This window comes from Lissotriton helveticus, chromosome 1_1, assembly GCF_964261635.1.
Source record: "Lissotriton helveticus chromosome 1_1, aLisHel1.1, whole genome shotgun sequence".
NCBI lineage: Eukaryota > Metazoa > Chordata > Amphibia > Caudata > Salamandridae > Lissotriton > Lissotriton helveticus.
Window position 1 is genome coordinate 62,193,136 of NC_136057.1, and position 24,343 is coordinate 62,217,478.

General features: G+C 42.3%; 1 protein-coding gene across 1 annotated transcript; it reads left to right on the forward strand.

Moving 5' to 3' along the window:
• Positions 1-447: 447 nt before the first annotated feature.
• LOC144824539 (uncharacterized) lies at positions 448-16,678 on the forward strand. Its single transcript, XM_078683627.1, has 2 exons — positions 448-547; positions 12,462-16,678. The coding sequence occupies exon 2, from the start codon at positions 13,181-13,183 to the stop codon at positions 14,645-14,647; it is 1,467 nt and encodes a 488-aa protein (XP_078539753.1). The 5' UTR covers positions 448-547; positions 12,462-13,180; the 3' UTR covers positions 14,648-16,678.
• Positions 16,679-24,343: the final 7,665 nt, after the last annotated feature.

A 24,343-nucleotide genomic window follows, 5' to 3' on the forward strand; every position in this document is an offset into this window, starting at 1 on the left:
GGAAGACTCTCTGTGAGGTTGCTGAAGTCTGGTTGAATTTGCTGTACGTGGATGTGATCGCCTTCCAAAATAAGTTAGAGATTGTTGCAATGGGTCCTGTAAGGGGAGATGGTGTTGCTGGTGGCTGTAGCCCTGTGAATTTTCTGAATATGGAGAAGATTTATTTGGTGCTGTTGTTGCTGGCTTCGATGCGTTGGGTGTGGGCTGTTCACTTGGCATTTCAGACATGCTGGTGGAAGCATGTCAGGGCGGTATCTTGGATCATTCTCCAGTTGCTTTCCAGTTGCTTACAGTGCTGCATCACCACCCTTCTTCTGTGTACCAGCTGGCTTGCTTTTGTGATCTTGATTTTTTTTCTGTGCTTGGTGGGGGCGGGCAGGGTGTTGGTGCAGGTGGTGATCCATTCATTGATGTCTTTGATGTTTTCCACTAGGTTCCTGGTATACTTTGAGAGGCGTATGGAGAGTGCAGAAGCCCAGTCGTTCTCTGAGATGTTCTTCCTGCATCAGCAATCCTGTCCAGAGGTGGTGGTTCTCCTGTGATCCAGGTTGGTGAGCTGGTAACTCAAAAGGGTGCTGTCAGTTCGGGTGATAGGCCTTTCTTTGTAGACTCTGATGTTGTTTAGTGTGGAGAAGAGAGGGGCCAGGAAGTTTTTGACGGTGTGGGTGCGTCTAGTGATGTGCTGAGTAAGGTTGGGGTTCGTAAGGCTTTTGAGGAGGGTATTTGAATCTCAGTTATTACGGTCCTCTAGGTGAAAGTTCGGGTCTCAAAGAAGGATGAAAGTTCTGGAGTTGATGGTAATCTCAGAACTAGATAAAACACACATGATGGACTAGTACCATAAATAAATAACCTATGGAGCTATACTTACCACTAGCCCCCAATACCAATTACCAAATAATCAGTCAGTTGGCAGTGAAGAAAGTTCAATCATTTATTAAACAAAAATACTCTGTAGAGGAGCCTCTCTGACCCTCACACCTCGGGTGCGCAGAGAAGCCTGCTGGCTTATAGTCAAAACAGAACATATATACTTTCAGATCAACACATAAAGTCACTGTACATGGAAATGTACAAGCTGGCCCAGGGGGCCTCAAGGAAGGACCATATATGGCATACAGGATTGCTTCAGAATACCTCTATTCATTATAGTAAGGTCAGAGGGGTGACTCCCTTTCGTCCTGGTGCCCGGGAGTGCAGGCACAGAGCCTTTCGGAATGCGCTTATCACATTCAAAGCCAGATGTGACCTTGAGTCCTTGGGGAAGGGAAAAGACAGTCTACCTTTCAGCTACTCTCTGTAACTCAAATAATGGGATCCTGTGAGCAGAATAGAAATAACACGTGACTACAGCTTAGGATAGGACATGGCCAACAAAATGGCGTCTGCATGGTTTTCGGCCTAACTCGCTAATACAAAGGGAAAACAGTACGATGCTTCTAATTTCACTAAAGAAAATACACGAGTAAATATACATTATATAATATATGAAAGGATATATAGGTGCATCATGCTAACAATATATAATTGTATCTAATGCTACTGAAAGGGAGGGAAATCAGATTTTTCATCCCTCACCTGCTGACTTTTGATAATTCACTCTGTTGTTAACCTAGAAAGACATAAGCCGGCTACTTCACTTTAATTCTTCCAAACAGTTTGAAGACTCTGAATTCTTCAATGTCTGACCCAATGAGAACCTCATTTAGTTTGTGAACATATGAGGCAAAAAAAGAAAATTGGGGTTTTCCCCACACGGGGTTCGGTCCGTGTGAAGGTCCCCTTCTTCAGATAGAAACCGTTGTATCCTCTCTGGCTAATGACTTGATGTCTTGAGTACTACGTTGATTACCCATCCAGTCTCCTGTGATCCATACTCTTTACCAAGAGACTAAAAACGGCCAAAGTGTACCCCAATCACACTGAGAGTGGATAGTGCCCCTTCTAACAATGCTATGATGTGACTGGCTGTGATGGCAGTAGATTATTCATCAGTGTTCACTTGCACCCCTAAGGGGAATACTGCTGGCTGAGGGTGGGGAGTACAGGTATGTGTCTGTCTGTCTGGCTGTTTGTTGTTACTTGCTGGTTGTCCTGTGTCCCTGATGTGCCTGACAACCTGACCATTTCTATTGCTATGGCTCCCCTACCTGATACTGGAATTAGGCGGGGAAGGTGGGGGATCTTGAAATCCCTTTCATTGTAGGAGCAGTTTTCCTCTGAGCTCAGTGAAATCCTGCTTCTTTTTTTCAGTCAATTTGAGCTCTGTGACTTTATCACTCAAATGCCAATTAGGAAGAAGTTGACTTAGAGCAGCTCTGAGTCACCTGATCTTTGAACTGTTCAGCCAGGAAAGGAGCAACATCTTACTGGAAGAAAGCTCTGGAACTTCTGCATGAGGCACCTCCTGCCTGGAGGTGGCTTCAAACCAGTGAGCCACCACAAACCACAGGCCACTTCCAGCCCAGCTGGCCTCAGAGCAACAACAAGCATCATCCAGGGCAATGGTACTGTAGAAACACACTTTCTGTTGGTTGTTCTGTGACCACAGGTGTCATGGCACCTACCGTCGCGGAAAATGACGACCCCAAGCCCGAACCCTGCACAGATGGATCACTGACAGCGCCAACACCTTAGCCCCCCCTCAAGAAAAACAACAACACCCACACCAAGAAAGCTAGATGGTTTATCACCGAACTTCAAGAGTGCAGACGCACCTGCTGCCAGCTTGAAAAGGACTGGAGGAACACCAAATCCACAGAAGCAGCCAACAACTTCAGAGCCGCCACCAAAGTCCACCACCAACTCATCAGAAAAACGAGGAAAAAAGCGCTCGAAGACAGAATCTCCACCCACGCCCCCAACAGCAAAGCATTCTTCAACATCAATAAAGTGTAAGCTTGATCTGTCTGTCCAAGCAACCGTAGATGTATCCATGAGAAGGCTTCTGGTCCTGGTACTTAACCAGGGTCAATCACATCATTGGTAGACGTGCCATTAATTTCTACCTCATCTCGGGCAATTGGGCACTTCATATCATCCCCACTGGATAGCCAGCCTGTGCCAACCGGCACTAGAGAGAATCTCCTCATGCTCAGGATACTTCCTCCCAACTATAGTCCTGTCAGCACCTGTCTCAGGGTAATGACCTTCTTCCCTTGGAGGTTAGCTAAGAACAGAGACCCAATGTTATTTGAATGGATGCACCTAGAAACATCTGTGTCCCCTTTGAAAATGGTGATTGCTGCTAGATTGAATCCAACAGGGAGCCATTACCCCAGTCAACACGCTCGGTATAATGGGTGCTGCTGAGACTCGTCTGTCACCTGATAGTTCTTTACTGAATGCCCCCTCAGTGTGACCCCTGTAGCAAGTTATCCCTTTTGGCTTGAATGAATGTTCTTTCATTTTTATACTGACTTGAAATCCAATTCCTTCTTTGTCTGTGTCATACCCCTGGCAATGTTATACAGTTCTTACGAATAATGTAGGACTGTGTATTCTGGACAACATAAATTTCAGAATATGGTAATTCTGTTCACACGTGTCGTCAGGAATTTTGGGTCTGCTTCCTAACTAGCTCACACTGCTCCATCTGAACCCCCTAAACTTACTAGGATACCAGATGGTTAAGATGGTACATAACATACCTGACTGTCATGTATCACAAAGCCAGCCTGTGTAAAATGGTTAGCTTCCATCTTTTTGAGACACTTTTCATGAAACGTAACATAGAATGCATATGATACAATATTTTTTCAAAGAATATATGTGATTTGACAATGCAGTCATGCCATTGTCCATAACAACCAATGCATTTTCCAAATTAATCCTGTCAATTTGTCTTAAGTGTTCAGCAGGGTCCTGCTGAGAAGTTTTCCACAGTTCATTGTAAGTGGAGTGAATGAATCTGTAAGAATGTGGTGACCTAAGACCCAAGAGGAAATCTTGTAAATCCATGTCATCAGAAAGGAAGTTTAGATGTTCCTTAACTACAGATAATGTGGAATGTTGTAACCATTGCTGTGTGGAAGCAGGTTCGGGTTATCAAAAAGTAGAACAGTGAGGCTTGGCAGTCAGGAACAGTTTAAATTAATTAAACAATAATGGCCAGAAATAGCTGGCACATCTCCGACAGCTTCGTGCTGGAATTCACTGCATTAGGTCCATGGCATGATTTATTCTGTATGCCCGGTGCAATAAAGTGAAACTTGCCCCCCTTTGGGCAGGAAAATCTGGTACAGTGGGTCATAAATATTGTGTTTAGATACTTTATTCCACTCTTATAGAAGGGACCATTAATACCAACTGGATGTCACATTCTGAGGTCGTCCAGGTGTGTTGTGTATGTTATCTAGAGTAAAGCTTACTGCAAATACATTGTTTGGGCTTTATCTGATGAGTGCAACTGACCGGCTGCTCTGACATACTCCTTGGCCGGAGTGCATGCTCTCAGCTGTGCATTTATTTGTGTTTGAGTGTGTGCATCTGACTTGTTGTTTTAAGTATTAGATCCTGGGAGTACATGTGATTTTTCTGTTGCAATCTTCCTGGTGTGTTTGAGGCTAGTTCCTTCCATGTCTGATGTTTCCATCACGGTAAGTTCTAGGAATGAACAGAGGACAACTGTGTTATGTTGGGTCACTCTGGAACTGTAACAAGTATTTTATGGTGATTTAGGTAGTGCAGGCAACAGTTATTCTCTAGTGTGCTGGACTCCTAAGAGCGGGCCCTTTTTATAAATTAACCCAAATCTAATATTGCCCGTCCTTAATTGAGTTCTCTACTACCCTGGCTGTTTGTGTCCGTATCTTGAGCATGGACAGTTCCTGTTTGTGGCTTGTGGTGTGAGTGTTTCCCTTGGCATTGTGTGTCCTAATCAGATGTATTCCCCCTATTTTCAGGGAAGCCTTCTTTATGCAGGCCCATATTAGTTGCAGGGTGCGGCACAGCAGGAGCAAAATTGAAACCACTGGTAACGATGCCTTACATCAATTCATCATCAGTAATTGGGCAATTAACGACAGGCTAATGTAAATGATCAAATAAAACAACCCCCCTCTCTAACAAACTTTTCCTAGTCCGAATGACTGAGTATAACACATTTGCAGTCATAAAAGAGATGAATGGGGTTTCCAGGGAATGAATTACTGTAAGGGCTGAAAACTAAGAAAATAGACTCCGTTTTGTTAACATTGGGAGAAGGAATTTTTTTCTTTACATTTTATAAAAACAACAGAAGAATAAAATATGAGACATTGTTTGAGTGGATAAGCTATCACAAGGACATAGCAATAGATTATTTAGTTCATGTTCTTAAAATTAAATCTCATCCTTGTTAAATGATATTGATGCATGTTATAAGAGATAAAGGAGAGATATGAATCATGTCCTGTGGGCACCCTAGGAAGTGTCTGGTAGAATATAGCCGTGACTTTACTTTGATTACATTGCCATCTTTCTAACTCACATTTATTAACAAAAGCCTCTCTTAACTCAGTTTTGGAGAAAGATAAGCATTTAGAGGGTGTTGTGTACAGAAAAGCCAGGCCCAAATCTGTGAAAGACTTCTTGACGTATGCTAGCCAAGGAATACTAATGGCTTGGTCAAGGTTGATTATATCTTTTATTACAGCTTGAGTCATTATAACCGAGTCCCTTTTCCAGATACTCTACCATAAGAGGAACGGGGCCAGTTTGATTGTGTCAGTAATACAAGGGAGGTCGAGTTCTTTGTGGCCAATCAGGTTCGAGCAAGCCAGAGTAACTGGAAGCAGCATTTTAACGAACTTATCCTCCACTTTCTGCAGAGCACCCACTTCAGCTGTGCCCCATATTTCTGCTCCGTAAGGGGCTATGGCTATGGATTTTGACAATTAAACTTCAACTGTACACTTTTAACACTTGTATTATACTTGTACTTGCATGTGTATTTTCATACTAATATTTTAGAGGTCCGTTTATTGTATATGTCCGTTTTGACAGTTAGAGATTGAGCTACTTTCCACATTCCAAGATGTCCGCCATGTTCACATACATAACTAGTCCATTCTTCGTTGTTCACTTTGTTTAAAATCACGTGACACCGCTTGTCGAGCACTAACGATCGCACACCGGCAGATGAACACACACAGCGTCCGTACACCGGGCGGGACTGAGACCATACCGGAGGAGTCACGGAGTCGTTAATTAAAGTAGGTGACTCACGCACCGTTTGATAGTCTAAGCGCTCTTTAAAATAGAGCGAGAGAGAAAGTTTTAACGCGTTTAGCGCCATCAGCACGGCATATCGTTTTTTTCATCTAACTTTATAGACAGATGTGAAAGCTCATAGCAGACTTGGGGCAATTGACAATTGGTAGTTTAAAGATGCATAATAGAGGACATCAGACCCACGCTTACCAGTGACACTTTTTTTTTCAAAATCTAGTTGCAAAGCATCAGCCTTTCGACATTAACCTAGTGAGTATATGCACGTATTTACACCTCGGGCTCACACTGATTATTTTCACCATTAACTTTGTCCATCACATCAGTTCACGCTGCTGCACGTTTTGTTGTCATTACAAACAAGATAACACTTAATCACCCACTAAAAGCTTGATATGGTTTTTACCATTGATCTTCTGAGTATCAGTAAGCACATATCGTTTGAATTCCAGGAAGTTCTCCCTGATGAAGAGCAGGAGATGCTCGAAAGGCATTGGAGATTACGACAAGGGAATGATGAATATGTAATTTAATGTCTGCAACTACAATGAATATATAAGAAAGCAAAGGATATATTGCTTAACATGAATGAATAAATTCAGTAATTGTTATCAATGGAACTTTTGTATTGAAATTTAATCAGAACTATACTAAAGAGTGCCCCAAAGGGGGATGCGACCAGGTTCTATGGAAGCACAAAAGTAGAGTTGAATTTAAGACGTTCCAGGACAGAAACGTCACCCCAGGGTGCACCCACGTCAAAAGAAGTGAACGGTTGTGCGCACCATCCACTTTCTAAATATCTTTTGGAATATCTCACTAGTGTTGTAAGCTGATAACACTCAGCTAATTATTTCCCTGTCAGCAGTCGACTGGCTTTTGTGCCAAATCTAAAAACCTTGATGGCCAGATGGATGCATGACAACTGTTTAAAACTTAACTCCAAAAAACAGAGATCCAGGGAGTACCCAGCCTAGCTGCCTAGATGCAGTTTTACATGCCCTCCAGAACACAGAGCTTCGCCAATCTAAACCTGGCCCACATCCCTCATCATAGCAGAGCCAGAATGAGAGGTTGCTTCTTTCGGATCACTGACATAATATAGAATGACAAAATATAGACTTACCAAAATATAGTCACCAAAATATAGAATGCCAAAATATCGAATTCCTATCTACAAACAGGTAAGTACAAAAATATCGAATCCAAAATATAGTCTGTAAAAAATATAGTCAGTCAAAATATCGAATTTTTTTAAATATCTTAAAAGTAATTTTAAAATTAATGAAATAATAAATATAATTAACTAAAACATACTTAAAAATACTCAAATAACCTTAAAATTAAGATATAATTAATTTAAGTTATTAATAAAAAATTTACAATATTTTACCGTAGGATAGCAGGAGGGTAACATTTAATATTACCACTCCTGTGAGTGCAACAGTAGGGAAAGCGTTGGATAGCGTAGGGGTAAAAAATAGTATTCCCACTCCAGTGAGTGCAACAGTAGGGAAAGCATTGGATAGCGTAGGGGTAAAAAATACTATTCCCACTCCAGAGAGTGCAACAGTAGGGAAAGCGTTGGATAGCGTAGGGGTACAAAATACTATTCCCACTCCAGTGAGTGCAACAGTAGGGAAAGCGTTGGATAGCGTAAGGGTAAAAATGACTATTCCCACTCCAGAGTGTGCAACAGTAGGGAAAGCGTTGGATAGCGGGGGGGGTAAAAAATACTATTCCCACTCCAGTGAGTGCAACAGTAGGGAAAGCGTTGGATAGCGTAGGGGTAAAAAATACTATTCCCACTCCAGAGCGTGCAACAGTAGGGAAAGCGTTGGATAGCGTAGGGGTAAAAATTACTATTCCCACTCCAGAGAGTGCAACAGTAGGGAAAGCGTTGGATATTGGAAGGGTAAAAATTACTATTTCCACTCCAGAGAGTACAACAGTAGGGAAAGCATTGGATAGCGTAGGGGTAAAAATTACTATTCCCACTCCAGAGAGTGCAACAGTAGGGAAAGCGTTGGATAGCGTAGGGGTAAAAAATACTATTCCCACTCCAGAGCGTGCAACAGTAGGGAAAGCGTTGGATAGCGTAGGGGTAAAAATTACTATTCCCACTCCAGAGAGTGCAACAGTAGGGAAAGCGTTGGATATTGGAAGGGTAAAAATTACTATTTCCACTCCAGAGAGTGCAACAGTAGGGAAAGCGTTGGATAGCGTAGGGGTAAAAAATAGTATTCCCACTCCAGTGAGTGCAACAGTAGGGAAAGCATTGGATAGCGTAGGGGTAAAAAATACTATTCCCACTCCAGAGAGTGCAACAGTAGGGAAAGCGTTGGATAGCGTAGGGGTAAAAATTACTATTCCCACTCCAGAGAGTGCAACAGTAGGGAAATTGTTGGACAGCGTAGGGGTAAAAAATACTATTCCCACTCCAGTGAGTGCAACAGTAGGGAAAGCGTTGGATAGCGTAAGGGTAAAAATTACTATTCCCACTCCAGAGAGTACAACAGTAGGGAAAGCGTTGGATAGCGGGTGGGGGTAAAAAATACTATTCCCACTCCAGTGAGCGCAACAGTAGGGAAAGCGTTGGATAGCGTAGGGGTAAACAAAAACTATTCCCACTCCAGAGAGTGCAACAGTAGGGAAAGCGTTGGATAGCGGGAGTGTGAAAATTACTATTCCCACTCCAGAGAGTGCAACAGTAGGGAAAGCGTTGGATAGCGTAGGGGTACAAAATACTATTCCCACTCCAGTGAGTGCAACAGTAGGGGATGCGTTGGATAGCGTAAGGGTAAAAATTACTATTCCCACTCCAGAGTGTGCAACAGTAGGGAAAGCGTTGGATAGCGGGGGGGTAAAAAATACTATTCCCACTCCAGTGAGTGCAACAGTAGGGAAAGCGTTGGATAGCGTAGGGGTAAAAAATACTATTCCCACTCCAGAGCGTGCAACAGTAGGGAAAGCGTTGGATAGCGTAGGGGTAAAAATTACTATTTCCACTCCAGAGAGTGCAACAGTAGGGAAAGCGTTGGATATTGGAAGGGTAAAAATTACTATTTCCACTCCAGAGAGTACAACAGTAGGGAAAGCATTGGATAGCGTAGGGGTAAAAATTACTATTCCCACTCCAGAGAGTGCAACTGGTAGGGAAAGCGTTGGATAGCGTAGGGGTAAAAAATACTATTCCCACTTCAGAGAGTGCACCAGTAGGAAAAGCGTTGGATAGCGGGAGTGTGAAAAATACTATTCCCACTCCAGATAGTGCAACAGTAGGGAAAGCTTTGGATAGCGTAGGGGTAAAAATTACTATTCCCACTCCAGAGAGTGCAACAGTAGGGAAAGCGTTGGATAGCGTAGGGGTAAAAAATACTATTCCCACTCCAGAGAGTGCAACAGTAGGGAAATCGTTGGATAGTGGGAGGGTGAAAATTACTATTTCCACTCCAGTGAGTTTAACAGTAGGGAAAGTAATGATTTAATATATTATTAAAAATAAATTAAATATCAATACCAATAAAACATTAATTGAAATTAATAACCAATTTAATATTATGTAATAATTAATTAGAAATACAACTACATATTAGTTATTAAAAATTAATACCCGATTCATAATTATTTAACAACTAATTAATTTTCAATAACAAAAACTCATTAATAATAAAAATTAATACTAATTAAAAATTAACTGTAAATTAATTATCAATACACAAAAAGTATTTTTAATATGTAATTAATTACAATTACATTACTTCCCACCCTATTCCACTATAAACCCACATCCCACTACAGAAAATACATTAATACAATTATCATAATTATCAAATATTTAATTAATACAAAATAATTACCAATTAATAAAAATTAATTGCCAATTAATAGAAATTAATTACCAATTAAAAATTAATTAACAATAAATTTAAAATCAATACCAATAAATGAAAAAAAATATTTACTTAATTACAATTAAATTACTTCCCACCCTATTCCCCTATAAACCTACAATCCACTCCAGAAAATAAATTTAGAAAATTAACATAATTAACAATTAATCAATTAAAACAAATTAATTGGCAATTAATTAAAATTAATTACCAATTAAAAAATAACAATAAATTCAAAATGAATACCAATAAATAAATACAAATATTTAATTAATTACAATTAAATTACTTCCCACCCTATTCCCCTATAAACCCACAACCCGCTACAGAACTAAAAAGCTAAATTTAAATAAAAATTAATAATAATTGCTAAAAATGTATATTTAATTTAATATAATCAAATTACTTCCCACCCTATTCCCCTATAAACCCACAACCCGCTACAGAATTAAATTACGCAAAAATTAAATAACATAAAATTCATTACTTAAAATACATTAAACATACATTACAAAAATTAATATACACTTTTCACACATATACTAACATACAAAACACTTTTAAAAAATTGATGATATTAAAAAATCGATATATTTAATGCCTATATTGTATACTTCGATATTTTGACTTCTATATTTTGAAAATCGATATTACTTACCTTAAATTCGATATTTTTAACCACTATGTTGTGTCCATTCGATATTATGTCCATTCTATATTTTTACTTCGATATTATGTCCATTGTATATTTTGGAATCGATATTATGACTGTTTACCGCTCCTTCCATGTCTTAGCTCTGACCCGATGGAAATCTATGCCTCCTAACCTTAGAAAGATTCAATATCACTTGCTGACCCGGAAACAGTGGAAGACTCTTCTCCATCTGGGCTGACGATTTGACTCTCTGCCGCTGTGTTTCTTAGGATCCTTTTATGTCCCTTGCTGATATTGTCTGACACCTGACCCTTACCTTCCCCTGGAGGCAGGCAGTCTCCAGGTGTTGTGCTATCTAAGGCTCTGCTCTTCTCTTGTAAAGGTAACACCCCTGCAGCAAGTGCCTCTAGCAGCCGCAGGAATAAGATATAGTGCACACCAATACCCAGCCCAGTAAAGGCTGAAACAGACACAAAAAGGAGCATGTACCTACATGTTCGCCTCCCCTGTTTGTACCTCATTAGTAGCTACCTGTGCACTTCCTCCATTTGTATGCCCCCGGCGAGCTTCTCTAGAGATGCTTAAGATCCTTGTACTGCCAACTATGGCGTTTGACTATCAGACCATTACCTGATGTCTGCTGTGTTCATCGAGTCACTCCCCTGCTTTAGCTGTCAATTAACCCTGCTGAGCGAGTACACAGACATAAGGGAGTATGGTAGATGATGAACAGGGATAAGGTAAAGCGGAATGTAAGAAATGTGCAGCGGTGTAAATGCTGCAGTCACCCTCAAGCAACGGACATATTGCCCCACTCTGCCAAGGCTCCATTCACCGACAGAGAAGCATGCTGGCACCCAACTTAAAACATTGTCAGAAACCATGGTAAGGTAGAAAAAGACAAAACGCAGACCTGTATTGGCAGCAGAGATATCGCAGGTATATTACTGCCTGTGATGGAATCTCTATAATAAATGCTGCAACCTTCCAACAAATGCTTGAACCATCCCTGGGAAAGTGGCAAAGATAACTTAACAAGCAGAAAAGTAAAGACATGCATTGCAACTTCAGCTACTCCAGTGTGAACTGGAAAGTATTGTTAAGAAGAGTGTGAATCGAGCTACATTTGTTATAAACCCCCTCCTGAAGCATTACCTTTATTATATACTTCCTAAAGTGTTACCTTTATTATATATTTCCTGAAGTGTTACCTTTATTATATAATACCAGGAGCGTTACCTTTATTATATACTTCTTGAAGGGTTACCTTTATTATATACTTCATGAAGAGTTATCTTTGTCATATAGTTCTTGAAAGGGTTACTGTTGTTATACACTTCCTGAAACTGAAGTGACAGTAGCACATCCTGATCCATCTCTTTGTTCACAATCCCTTCTTGTTTAAATGAAATCTTGGCCATGTGCATCTTCCTAAAGCTGTACCTCTAACGAGTGGGCGCTCCATGTGTGCTCTTTCTGTACTGTTACTCTGTGAACACTGGAAAATCACCTCCTTTTCTGAAGTAAGTAAGAGTGGCATGTTCAATGGAAGATTTAGTTAAATATCTGTGTATGGTGAAATAGCCCTTGGTAACTTTAAAAAATGGTGAAGAACAGATGTCTTTTACAACTAGTTAAATATTGTGTATTCTCATTCTTTTACATTTCCATTTAGTGATTTTAAATCTCTTTATATCCAATAGGAAACCAGCCTTGAATGCACAAATGATCGTGAATAATGACAGTAATCATGCAAATCTAAAAAAAATAAAGCGGTTCGAAAAAATGAGCTCCAATATTCAGGAAAAGATCTGCACAGTCCGAGACTGAGGAACCTGAACATAAACTGATAGATCCTGGAAGAAGCAGTCAAGAGCAATTCAGTGGATCTAAGAGTCTGAGCTGTACACCGCCACGCAACAGGACTAAGAAATGATCTCTAGAAAATTAAGGCAACAGCACTGACAAACAACCTCCTGTGTAAACAGGCCTCCACCACCAGCTTCGATAATGTGTTCGGTATGAGGTAGATACAGCATTGCTCTGCTTCCTGTAATGATGGCAGACCACCATTCAGCACGCTAGGTGTATTGTAAACTCTTTCTGGCCAAACCACAAGAGCAAGAGAAAAACAGAAGGTAGTGGAGCCAGACAACTGAAGGGTAAAGGAAAGAGAGGGTCTCTGATCTACAACAGACTGTCCAATTTGCATCGACCTGAAGGAAGACTAATCTTTACCCGTAAACATGCAAAGCCATTATGTAATCTAAAGACAAATCCACCTACAAAGAAGCTTTCATTGCCACAATTATAATATATGTAGTGGGTGAGTTTTGTATTTCATTGTGAAATCTGAAATCAAGCATCCAAAATACCACATAAATACAGGGAATGTAAGAATAACACAAGTGCTTTATAAACCATGTTAGCTCGTCAGGAAACGCAGTCATGGGATGCAGACAAATATAAACCCGACACAGAGACACTAACCAAGAAAGAAAAATCATACACAGGTAGTAAGAGCTTTAGTTTGTCATCACTACTAAAGAGCCATCAGCAAACACACACAGGAGAAGCAACATGCAATAGCAATGAATGTGTGAAGAACTTTAGTCAGTTAGGACTCCTAAAAGATCATCAGCGAACACACACAGAAGAAAAACCGTACCATTGCACTGAATGTGTGAAGAGCTTCAGTCAGTTATCACATCTCCAATCACATCAGCGAACACACACAGGGGAAAAACCATACCATTGCAATGAATGTGTGAAGAGCTTCAGTCAGTTATCACATCTCCAATCACATCAGCGAACACACACAGGGGAAAAACCGTACCATTGCAATGAATGTGTGAAGAGCTTCAGTCAGTTATCACAGCTCCAATCACATCAGCGAACACACACAGGGGAAAAACCATACCATTGCAATGAATGTCTGAAGAGATTCAGTCAGTTATCAACCCTCCAGAGCCACCAGCGAACACACACAGGGGAAAAACCATACAAGTGCAGTGAATGTGGAAGTATTTTTAATGATTTCTCACATCTCAGGAGACATCAGCGAACACACACAGGGGAAAAACCATACAAGTGCAGTGAATGTGGAAGTAGTTTTACTAATTCCTCACATCTCAGGAGACATCAGCGAACACACACTGGGGAAAAACCATACAAGTGCAGTGAATGTCGAAGTAGTTTTACTGATTCCTCACATCTCAGGAGCCATCAGCAAACACACACAGGGGAAAAACCATACAAGTGCAGTGAATGTGGAAGTAGTTTTACTAATTTCTCACATCTCAGGAGACATCAGCGAACACACACAGGGGAAAAACCATACAAGTGCAGTGAATGTGGAAGTCGTTTTACTGATTCCTCACATCTCAGGATTCATCAGCGAATACACACAGGGGAAAAACCATACAAGTGCAGTGAATGTGGAAGTCGTTTTACTGATTCCTCACATCTCAGGATTCATCAGCGAATACACACAGGGGAAAAACCATACAAGTGCAGTGAATGTGGAAGTCGTTTTACTGATTCCTCACATCTCAGGATTCATCAGCGAATACACACAGGGGAAAAACCATACAAGTGCAGTGAATGTGTGAAGAGCTTCAGTCAGTTATCGCATCTCCAAATACATCAGCGAACACACACTGGGGAAAAGCCATTCAAGTGCAGTGAATGTGCAAAGTGCTTTAATTGGTTATCACAGCTACAACGTCATCAGCGAACACACACATTTCAAAAGCCATTTAAGTGCAGTGAATGTGTGAAGAGCTTTAGTCGATTAGAAAACCTACAAAGACATCAACAAACACATATTGGGGAAAACCCTACCTCTGCAGTGAATGTGGAAGTAGCTTTAGTGACCCTTCAACATTAAAAAATCATCAGCGAACACAATTCGGGAAAAGCCATTCAAGTGCACTAAATGTGTGAATAGCTTTAGACGATTATCAGCTCTTCAAAGACATCAGCATACACACACAGGTGAAAAACCCTACCACTGCAGTGAATGTGGAAGTAGTTTTGGTGACCCTTCAACATTAAGAAATCATCAGCGAACCCACTTAGGGAAAAGCCATTCAAGTGCACTGAAAGCGCGAAGAGCTTTAGTCGATTATCAATCCTACGAAGACATCAGCAAACACATACATCGGAGAAACCATACCATTGCAGTGGATTTGGAAGTAGTTGCGGGATGGATTTTCAGCAAACTGCAGGGATTAGTGATAAAACCTATAAACAAAACATACCTGAATACGTTTAACAAGCATAGACTGGAGAACATTTCTAGCTGATTTTGGTGTTTGATCCTTTGGTGCAACAACCAGTTAAATAACAGCTGCTAGAGAACAACGTTCAAAGGCAGAAGAAGTAAAAGTAGAAAATTGTGACCTGTAACTGTGAGAGATAATGCTTGCAGTGCACAACATTTACATCTGAAGCCCTGGCGAGGGGCAAATGATGCTTATTTCACTCTTCACATGCATCTGTAAATGCACCCACCATAGTGGCACTTCCCCAGAGTTGTCCAATATGAAGCTGGACTCTTGGGAAATTTGCTGGCTCACCACTGACTGTAAATGATTCACGGCCAGATTCATTGTATATGAATATATTTTAGACCTTTCTTATTTACAGAGAATCACCCAACCAACTCCTAACTGGTGAAAGGACAAAATCCGTGCATGATGGCAAAATTATTGAACAGAGAGAAAGCAGTTGAAAAGTTCTTGATAGGTTTCTGATAGCTTAACGATTAGGTAAAGATTGAATCTTGAGCAGTAAAGAATTCAGCTCTTGGAATCCTGAAATATCAACTCGCTGCTTTACATTTCTTGATCCTTGGCACTGGAAAAGAAATCTGTATTCAGAAGTAAAGGAACACAAAAGATACTGAATTTTGACACAGATGATATTCAGGTTTGCATTACAAGCTTTAAACCCAACCCTTTTTAACATCTATATCCAAACTCTGGCAGCAGTGGCCAGGAGCAGAGGATTAGCTGTGGTATCTTACGCGGATGACACACAGCTGGTGGTGGCATTATCTGACAACTCTGGGCAGCTATTGCAGATTGGATGACGGCCAATTGTCTTCTGCTCAATGGCAACAAATGAGAGATCTGGGTCGTGTGCAAAGACATCCATCTGTGCTGCCAACCATCATCACCACCACCACACAGCCAGTGAGGAACAGCAACAAGACTGCTCTTCAGCACACCCATCCTTATGCATAACACACTACAGGGATTTGCTGCAGGGTCAAACTCACTTCACTTTCACGTTAACAGCCACAAGTTCTAACCTGAACAAATTATATTTAAGAAGAAGTGGTTTTAGAGGAGGAGGAGCCAAGACGGCGGCCAAAATGGCCGCATAGACGCCCGGCTCCGCCGCTCGCCCTCGCCTTCCGCCCCATCCTGGCACCGATCCTGCATCCCGATTGCGGCCGAATGCGGCTGAACATCTGTGGAGTGCGGCGATATCACTCCGGCACGAAACCTATTCCTGACGGCCGAGATCCATCGCCCCAAACTTTCCGGCCCTGGCAATGACTGGGCCGGGACCTTGCGTGACGCTGCAGCCGGTGCGCGGCTGAACAACATCGGCCCCGAGAGACCATCTTCGCCCGGTGAACCGGACCGGGACTTTCGATTGGAGCGGCTGAGACGGCTGATCGGGGATTGGCGCTGGCACCCCAGAGCAGCCCAACAACGAATTGCGCCGTCGCCTGCCATTAATCGCACACTCGGCTGCACCTACCGACATACGAACCGGCTTCGCCCCACCCCATGGACTGCCGGCGACCGATGGATCTCCCTACAGTGTTGCTCTGAGTGAGCACTCGGTTATGCCCGGCGAGTGCTTTGCAACGCAGTGGGTGTTTTCTGTTCCCGTATGTGCCTGTTGAGATCTGCTGGTGCGTAGTGGACGGCGATTGATTTCCTGGCTGCCGGTGGGGCTTGCTTCTTTTCCTGCTCTGAGGTCCCTTGCATGAGCGGCGCACCACACTGACCGGTGCGGGGGCGATGGAACCCACACCGCGAGATGTCCTACTGGCCCTCGCAGATTTGCACTCCGAATTGAGGAGTCGCTTGCTGCTCGGTGATGACTTACAGATGGCGGCGATGTGTCCAATGGCGGACGGCCAAACTGCTGATCCGGAGCCCAACATCTCCTGGTCTGCTGGCACTGAGGACCCCCTGAACTGGGTGCAGTCAGATTATGGATTTGGTGGGTCCTGCAGCCGAGCTTCTGTGTTTGCGGATGTTCTCACCCTCCAATCGGCTGTTATTGCTCCTGACCGTCATTACTTCGTTTTTGCGACGGCTAGTGTGTTATGGAGTTGCACAATCACATTGACTTGTTTCCGTCTCCTTGCTGCTACAGTGGCTCCAAAAGTGACTGTGGACTTATCGCACCTGCCTCCCTACAACGTGCGGCGCCTTACTACCTCGACCCGGACCGGACAAGGCTGAACCTGGACTTTTTACACACTTACTGGATGCTCTGGATGCCGGATTGTGACATAGCTTGTGGGTGCGACTTGTAGTGACCGGGATGATTCTACATTGCTGTTTGCCCTCCATTATGGTGGGCTCTTTGTTCGTCAGGATGGGTAGGTGGGGGCGTATCTGGGGCCGGAGCTAGGGCCCTCCTCCTGTTTTCCCTTTTTCGGGTTCTTTGGGGCGACAGGCATGCCTATGGGGGGGGGCCGTGGCCTTCCGCTGCATGCAGGGTGGGGGGTGGGGGTGGGGTGTGTTTTTTGTTTCTCTTTGTCTCTATGGCCCGCTTCTTCTTTCTTCTTTCTTTCCTTCTTCTTTCTTGATAATTCTTCCCTCTATCTCTCTTATAGTTGGAGTCGGGGGTTTAGGTTTCTCGAGTGGATTATTATTTGTGTCCTTTTCTGTTGCAAGATCCTGTTTATATTGATCGCTTAGTGGGTGGGTTACTGTGCCTCGATGGACTGCTCTCGGACTTATATCCTCTTGTTGTGTTTCCATTGATGCGCTTAATTGAAGGCTGTTGTCCTTACATGTGAATAGCATAGTGAATGATGTCGTAATGTTGCATTAGTCTGATCCTTCAACTTTATTTGAACTGGACTCCTCCCACATCCTGTAACACTGCTGATAATTCTGATCGTCTAACCTGATTTATTGTTGCCGACATCGCTGGGGTTTACAGTGTCACTATCCTGTGTTGCACGATAATTTGGCCTCTGGATGTTATTACATGGCCTTCTGACCTCTATTTGATTTGCATGCGTTTTTATCCTGATAAGCGTATTTTTCAGCTGATCCTCCGATTGTGACTCTTGGCATTGTTGATAATCTGTTGGGTTCATTGCCCCCTCTTTGCTTGCTGCAGATTGCATGGCGACTGATCCTTTTCACTTATAAACTTTAAAATTAACCTGATTTCTCCTGTGCTCGACGGTCACCTTTTCATATGTGTCATTTTGACCACTGGTTGCTTTTTCTCTAGAGACTGCTGAGCCGTTCTATTGTTACATTTGTGCTACAAATTGATTCTGAGGCCGGCCAGGAAGGTTGTAGGCCCGTGTCTGTATGCTTTTGTTATTCAATAAAGGTTTAAAAAAAAAAAAAAAAAAAAAAAAGAAGAAGTGGTTTGTACGGCCATTAGTGGCATAATACATTTGAAACACAATATTTTAAAAATCTGTATTAATGATACATAACCAAACATCCAGACACCACCCATGTATGGACATCCAATAGCCTTTAAAAACCACACAACAGAGGTGTGTACCAGGATTTACTTTAACATTAACATAAACTAAATTGTGATACAGCAAGAACAATCATGCTGTTATGAAATGTACACAATGATGACTAGATTTGACTTATTAATAAGAAATGTATGTTTTTTGATATGTAATAAAACAACACATTTATTTGAATTCATGGTATTTGACTTCTGATTGCGTAGGAGATCTTAAATGCGATTTATTTCGTAAAATATAAAGATGATTTGTGATGTCAGCAAGGAGTCTAGTTAATTTGGCAATAGAGCGGTCAAATGATCTCGATAGCATGACTGCTTTCAGCAGGAGTCTGCCGCAGGTGGCATTAGAGGGGCCTAGTCTCAATAGCATGACTGCTTTCAGCAGGTGTCTGCCGCAGGTGGCATTAGATGGGCCTAGTCTCAATAGCATGACTGCTTTCAGCAGGAGTCTGCCACAGGTGGCATTAGAGGGGACTATTCTCGCCAGTGTGCCTTCTCTCAGTGAGAGGTGCTAAAACTATGTCTGTATCCTGGCACTTCTCTTGTTAATAATCCATAAAAATGCCACAGAATGTTGAGTACTTGAAAGCAGTCTGCCGTACAAGTGATTTAAACATGAATTTGTCAAATACAAAATTTTCTTTTTTTTTAAGGTTCTTATATAGCGCTGCTTTATCTAATGTCTGATGGGTTTTATTCGAAAGCCCTTTCTTCGGAAGAAGTTTTCCATCGACCTACCCAATGGGATTTCCAATAAAAGGCTGAAAATCCATCCACCCCTAAACAGGGCTGGCGGGTGGACCGTTGGTTTGGCTGGTATAATGCTTAGTTCTATTTTTGATAGAGTGCCCTTTCCACCACACCCTGAATCCAGCCCCTCTTTCTTTTGTGATTTTTCTATTTTGATTTACATTTGAAGACTATCCCCCTCATTTATAGTTTGACAGGTGGTCCACGGTCTGCCAGAGGAGCAGGTGTAACAACTTCCACTACCCCGTTGGACTACCGTCCACCATATTTAGCGATTTCCACCAACCTGGCTATCCCTGTGTCTTCAGAGGAGCAACAGGAGCTCCTCTAAAAGCACCTAAAGTTTTCTGAGTGGCTGCTATGTTTCCCATGGGTGCCCAACAGACTTTTTTGTTTAACTCCTTGTTGTAAAACAAGGCATTAGTTGTGAGGCCTGCACAAATAATGGGTTTACATTTGTCCTTCACTGGAAACCAAACACCCCAATGTAGCGCTTGACTCTCAGAGGGTAGCGTTGCAGAGCAGTCTAAGGCTTACTCTAGGGAGGTGGTGTGGGCTAGTAGTCGCCATTTACAGGTACGCAGAAATAACGCTCAATAATTGATTGTCGAGTCTGTACTTTTATTTATGAAAAGGACTAGTACATTTATTACACACACACACACTACTAAATACTATGCATCAATTTACAAATATACATAAGTTGTTGGAAATACTTGTTGATATTGCGTAAACACTCCCAACCCTCCCGCGGGGGGGATCTAGTACCACCACTAACATTTGTGAACATCATCAGCCCCCAAATGCATCCGGTTGACCATAACCTGTATTGGTGGCCAACCCATTATTTCAACAAGCACTTATAATGGGAACATCTGCCATAGTGACACATAACCCTGACTGAGAGCATCTCATACTGACCATACAGTATACATATTTAAATCACAGTGGCTGACAGTCTGGTTGTTTAGCGAACGCATTAGCAAGAAATGATGCCTAAGCATCACTTGGAATGGCAGGTACTTTTCATATTTGGTAACATGATCAATGCAAGTCAATCCCAGCCCCTAAACGGCATCGTATTCATTATCACTTGATTATGAAATTACAACCAGACACCATGGCAAGAACGCCTAGCAACATATTTCTAATTTACTTATCATTTTGCATATTGAATGTGACTTCCCAACCCCAAACGAAACCACATTATGTAAATGCACCACTTGTGCAATTGCATCTTTACACCTCTAGGGGATGTCTCCACAAAGTCAATCCATGTTCAGCCTTTTACAGCTCTGTGCAGTCATAAGCATCCGCTCCCAGCTGCAGAACACATGATCCAGCATTAGTTAGGCTTGATTAAACATGAATAACCCTTGGGGGGATTCTTTTCTTCAATCCCCAGAGACTGAGGGTGGGGACGTTCTACTTTTGTGCTGGGGAGTCTGCGTTGCTCCTGCAGCTCCCCCTGCACCTTTGCCAACAAATAGTTGTAACCCCATCTTCCTGGGGCCACTACACACTGAAAACTGGCAGGTTTTCACTTCATGCCTTCCCAGGCCCTGCAAGGCTATATGGGGCGCTTTCCACCCCATCGCGTGTATATCTGAGCAGCCGCTCTCCCGCTGCTCTGGGGAGAGCCGCACTGACTCCAATGGCCTCACGCCGCATTTCCACTTTCTCGGGCGTCCAGTCCCACACTGGCACCCTGCATCCAGATAAGTTGGAAAACAGCTCGGGTGGCCAACCCCCGCTGCTCTCGCTGGCTTCCCAACTGGCCTGCACCCTTGCGTGCTGCCGCGGGAGCCGACGTGTCATTTTGGTCTGCCTGCTCCTGCAGGCAGACACGAATTCCGCAGCCGGCCGGCCGGGGCCTTGGAGGAGTGCGACGGTACTCCCCCCTTATTCCCAGGGAACTGAAACTACCCCATGTGGTCTCTGTCTCCATAGGAGAATAATGGAGTGTTCCTACAGTGAAACAGTCTCCCACATTATAAGACCTATTCCATCTCACCACCCAATTGTGAATAGTCCCTTTCACACCATTCTCTCTGAACCAGCTCCTGGGCTGCGCCCAACAGGTATCTCCTGCACGCAGCCCTTACATGGGTGCACACACGTGTGCACACGTATCCACATGTAACAAGTCCGGTGCCCCTTTCCCTGGCTGTAGCGCAAGCAGCCTTATCTCATAAGGCAGAAACCGTTGAAATCCACATGCAGTCCATTTTATCAGGAGTTCAATGTGGGTGAGTCCCAGCTTACGAAGTGAGAGTATGCTTTTTGTAAAAATAATAAATAATGTACTTGATACACAGAGAGGGAGTCTGGGTCATTTTTTTCTTGTTTTTTTCTGTTTGAGACAGCCAGTCTTTTCATAGAGTTCCTGAAGCGAAGCAAGCGGTCAGAATGCCTATCATAAGTAGGGTGGACGGTTTGATGTACTTACACCAACGGCTCCAGGTACGTCGGTCCTTGTTGTGAGGGTTCCAGAGATTCTGACCTCTGTTCAAACATAAGGGAATATTGATTCTCCAATTTAATTTTATAATCTGTTCTTCCTTAGAGACCCTGGTTGGAAGTTTGCAACATTGTGTCAGGTGTTGTGTAAAACCAGTGTGCCACCCTCCGAGGCTATGCTGTTGCTGTGGCTTCATAGTGTCCACCTTCTAACTGCGATTCTATCTGTTTGTCGCCATCATTATGAGACGCAGGAGCTGCAGGAAGAAGGGGCGAAGGATTCACTAATAATGTGTTGTTATTAAAATGTTACAGATCACATTGACAAGTTACAATTCAGTCAAACTGATGTGCTCAATTAAATGCTGTGGCTCTGTCATAATTGTGGCAAATATATTAAGCTACCTAGCGTCCTCATCAACATCTTACAGAATGGTAAACACACTTAGATCGACACTGTGGGGGAGCATCTAGTATTTTGACTATTAAAAAAGTAGACCTCCATTGTCGAAATATCAAATGGTATGATATGGTGACTTAGGGCCATATGTAGGAAGCCTAATTGTGCTCGCAAATGCTACATTTGGGCAGTGTGCTATGTAGCACACAAAAACCCACATGCAAAATAAGGAATCACAAAATTTGCGATTCCTTATTTTGCTATTGCATTTAAGGAATCGCAAATTGGGATTCCTTAAATGCAATGTAGGAAGCACCCAAGTTGTGTAAATATTGGCTTAAGGAATCGCAAAATACCACCAACTTCAGGTTGGTGGTATTTTGTGATTTCTTTGAAAAAAATCACTTTTTGGCATTTTTCAAAGTGCCATCTGGGTCATATACATGCCCTGAGGGCATGTATGTGGGCAACATGTGCACACATGTTAATTTCAGGGGTGCAAAAGGGTGTCCTATTGACACCCTTACAACCCTGAAATTGCATTTTCAATTTGTGATTCTCTAATGGAGAATCTCAAATTGAGAATGTCTCTCCATTCATTCCTGTGGGCCTCTAGGCCCATAGGAATGAATGAGAAGGTATTCCTTATTTGCGAATCTCAATCTGCGATTCGCAAATAAGGAATAAGTGGAATTCGCAAAAAAATGTGCTAATCCTACCTACATTTCGTTTTGCGATTCTCTAATTGCGATTCCCTAAAAATCACAATTTGAGAATCGCAAAACGAAAATTACCTACATATGCCCCATAGTCTTTATTGTGTTAAATGCCTGGTCATGCCTGGCCTGAGAATCCCGATCTCTCTGATAGGTGTATCACCAAATTGACTATGCTTTTGCTTTTCAGACAGCAATCCTATTGATGTTTTGGCTAGGCATTGTTCTCCTGGAATTCTGTTCTCAATTTCCAGCTGCGCAAAACATTTTTAACAGCAGTGGATTATCCTGCCTTTCCTGAGCGACCAAATCTCTGTGTAGCAAGATGTCTTAAAGAGTAGGGAGTTTGAACATCGGGTCTCAGAATGCTTGCTCATCAAATCCTTATTTACTTTAGGAAATTTCATTCTCCTGTATCCTCTGCTACTCTCTCCAGATGGGTTACGTGGTCCATGAAACAATCTAGAATTGATAGAACCTGTTTCATGGGGACATTCCTCTAGGCCTGCCATGGCTTCCTATATGTTTGCAATAACAGAACATTCTGAGAGCTGCTAATTGGTTTCAGCTTCCACTTTCAAAACTTTCCATTGCAAACTAATTGTTCATGCTTCTTCTGTTATTAAGCAGCTTTAAAATAGCACAATGCTAATCTCCAGTCTAGCAAGAAAATCCAGATTTTACCAACATCAATGATGGAAAGTCCTAATTTCACTAAATATACTTAGTTGACTATTTTTATTTTGTGGATAGTGTTTTGACTCCCTTTTATATGTATTGTCCCTCACTAATTAGTTCTCTGATGCAGTTGTTCTTTACCTGTGGTCCAAGGACCTCTGGAGGTCTCCGAGGCTTACTCAGGGGGGTCTTAAAAAGTTTTTACAAAATGAAATAATATTAAAATTAATAAATACAAATTAATAAAGTATGTTTGAATGAAGAAGCAACACTGAAAATTGTGAACCTTTTTCAATATTTCATTGTGAATTAAACAAAAGATTTCATCATTTGCGAACTTGTTTCATGTATTCCTGAGTCTATATTTTTGAGTATTGATTTGAGGTTTGAGTAAAAAAAATAGCTTAGACCGAGGGTCCCCGGCTTCCAATAATGATTGGATTGCAGTAATCATTCAGTGGGGGCTTCAGAATTGAAAAGGTGAAGAACCGCTGCTCTAATGTATTGTGTCTTCAACATTTCACTCAGAAAACAGGCTATTTAGAAAAATGAAAGAAACAGACTGGCATAGCCAGTGATCTGCATGTATACTTCAATCAATCAGTCAATCAATCAAGCAATCATAACACTTGTAAAGCGCACTACACACCCGTGAGGGTCTCAAGGCGCTGTGGGTGTGGGGCGGGGGGTCCTGCAAGAGATCGAAGTGCCAGGTCTTGAGGAGTCTCCTGAAGGCCAGTAGGTCTTGGGTCTGCCGTAGGTTGGTGGGGAGGGTTTTCCAGGTCTTATCAGTGAGGTGGGAGAAGGATCTGCTGCCGGT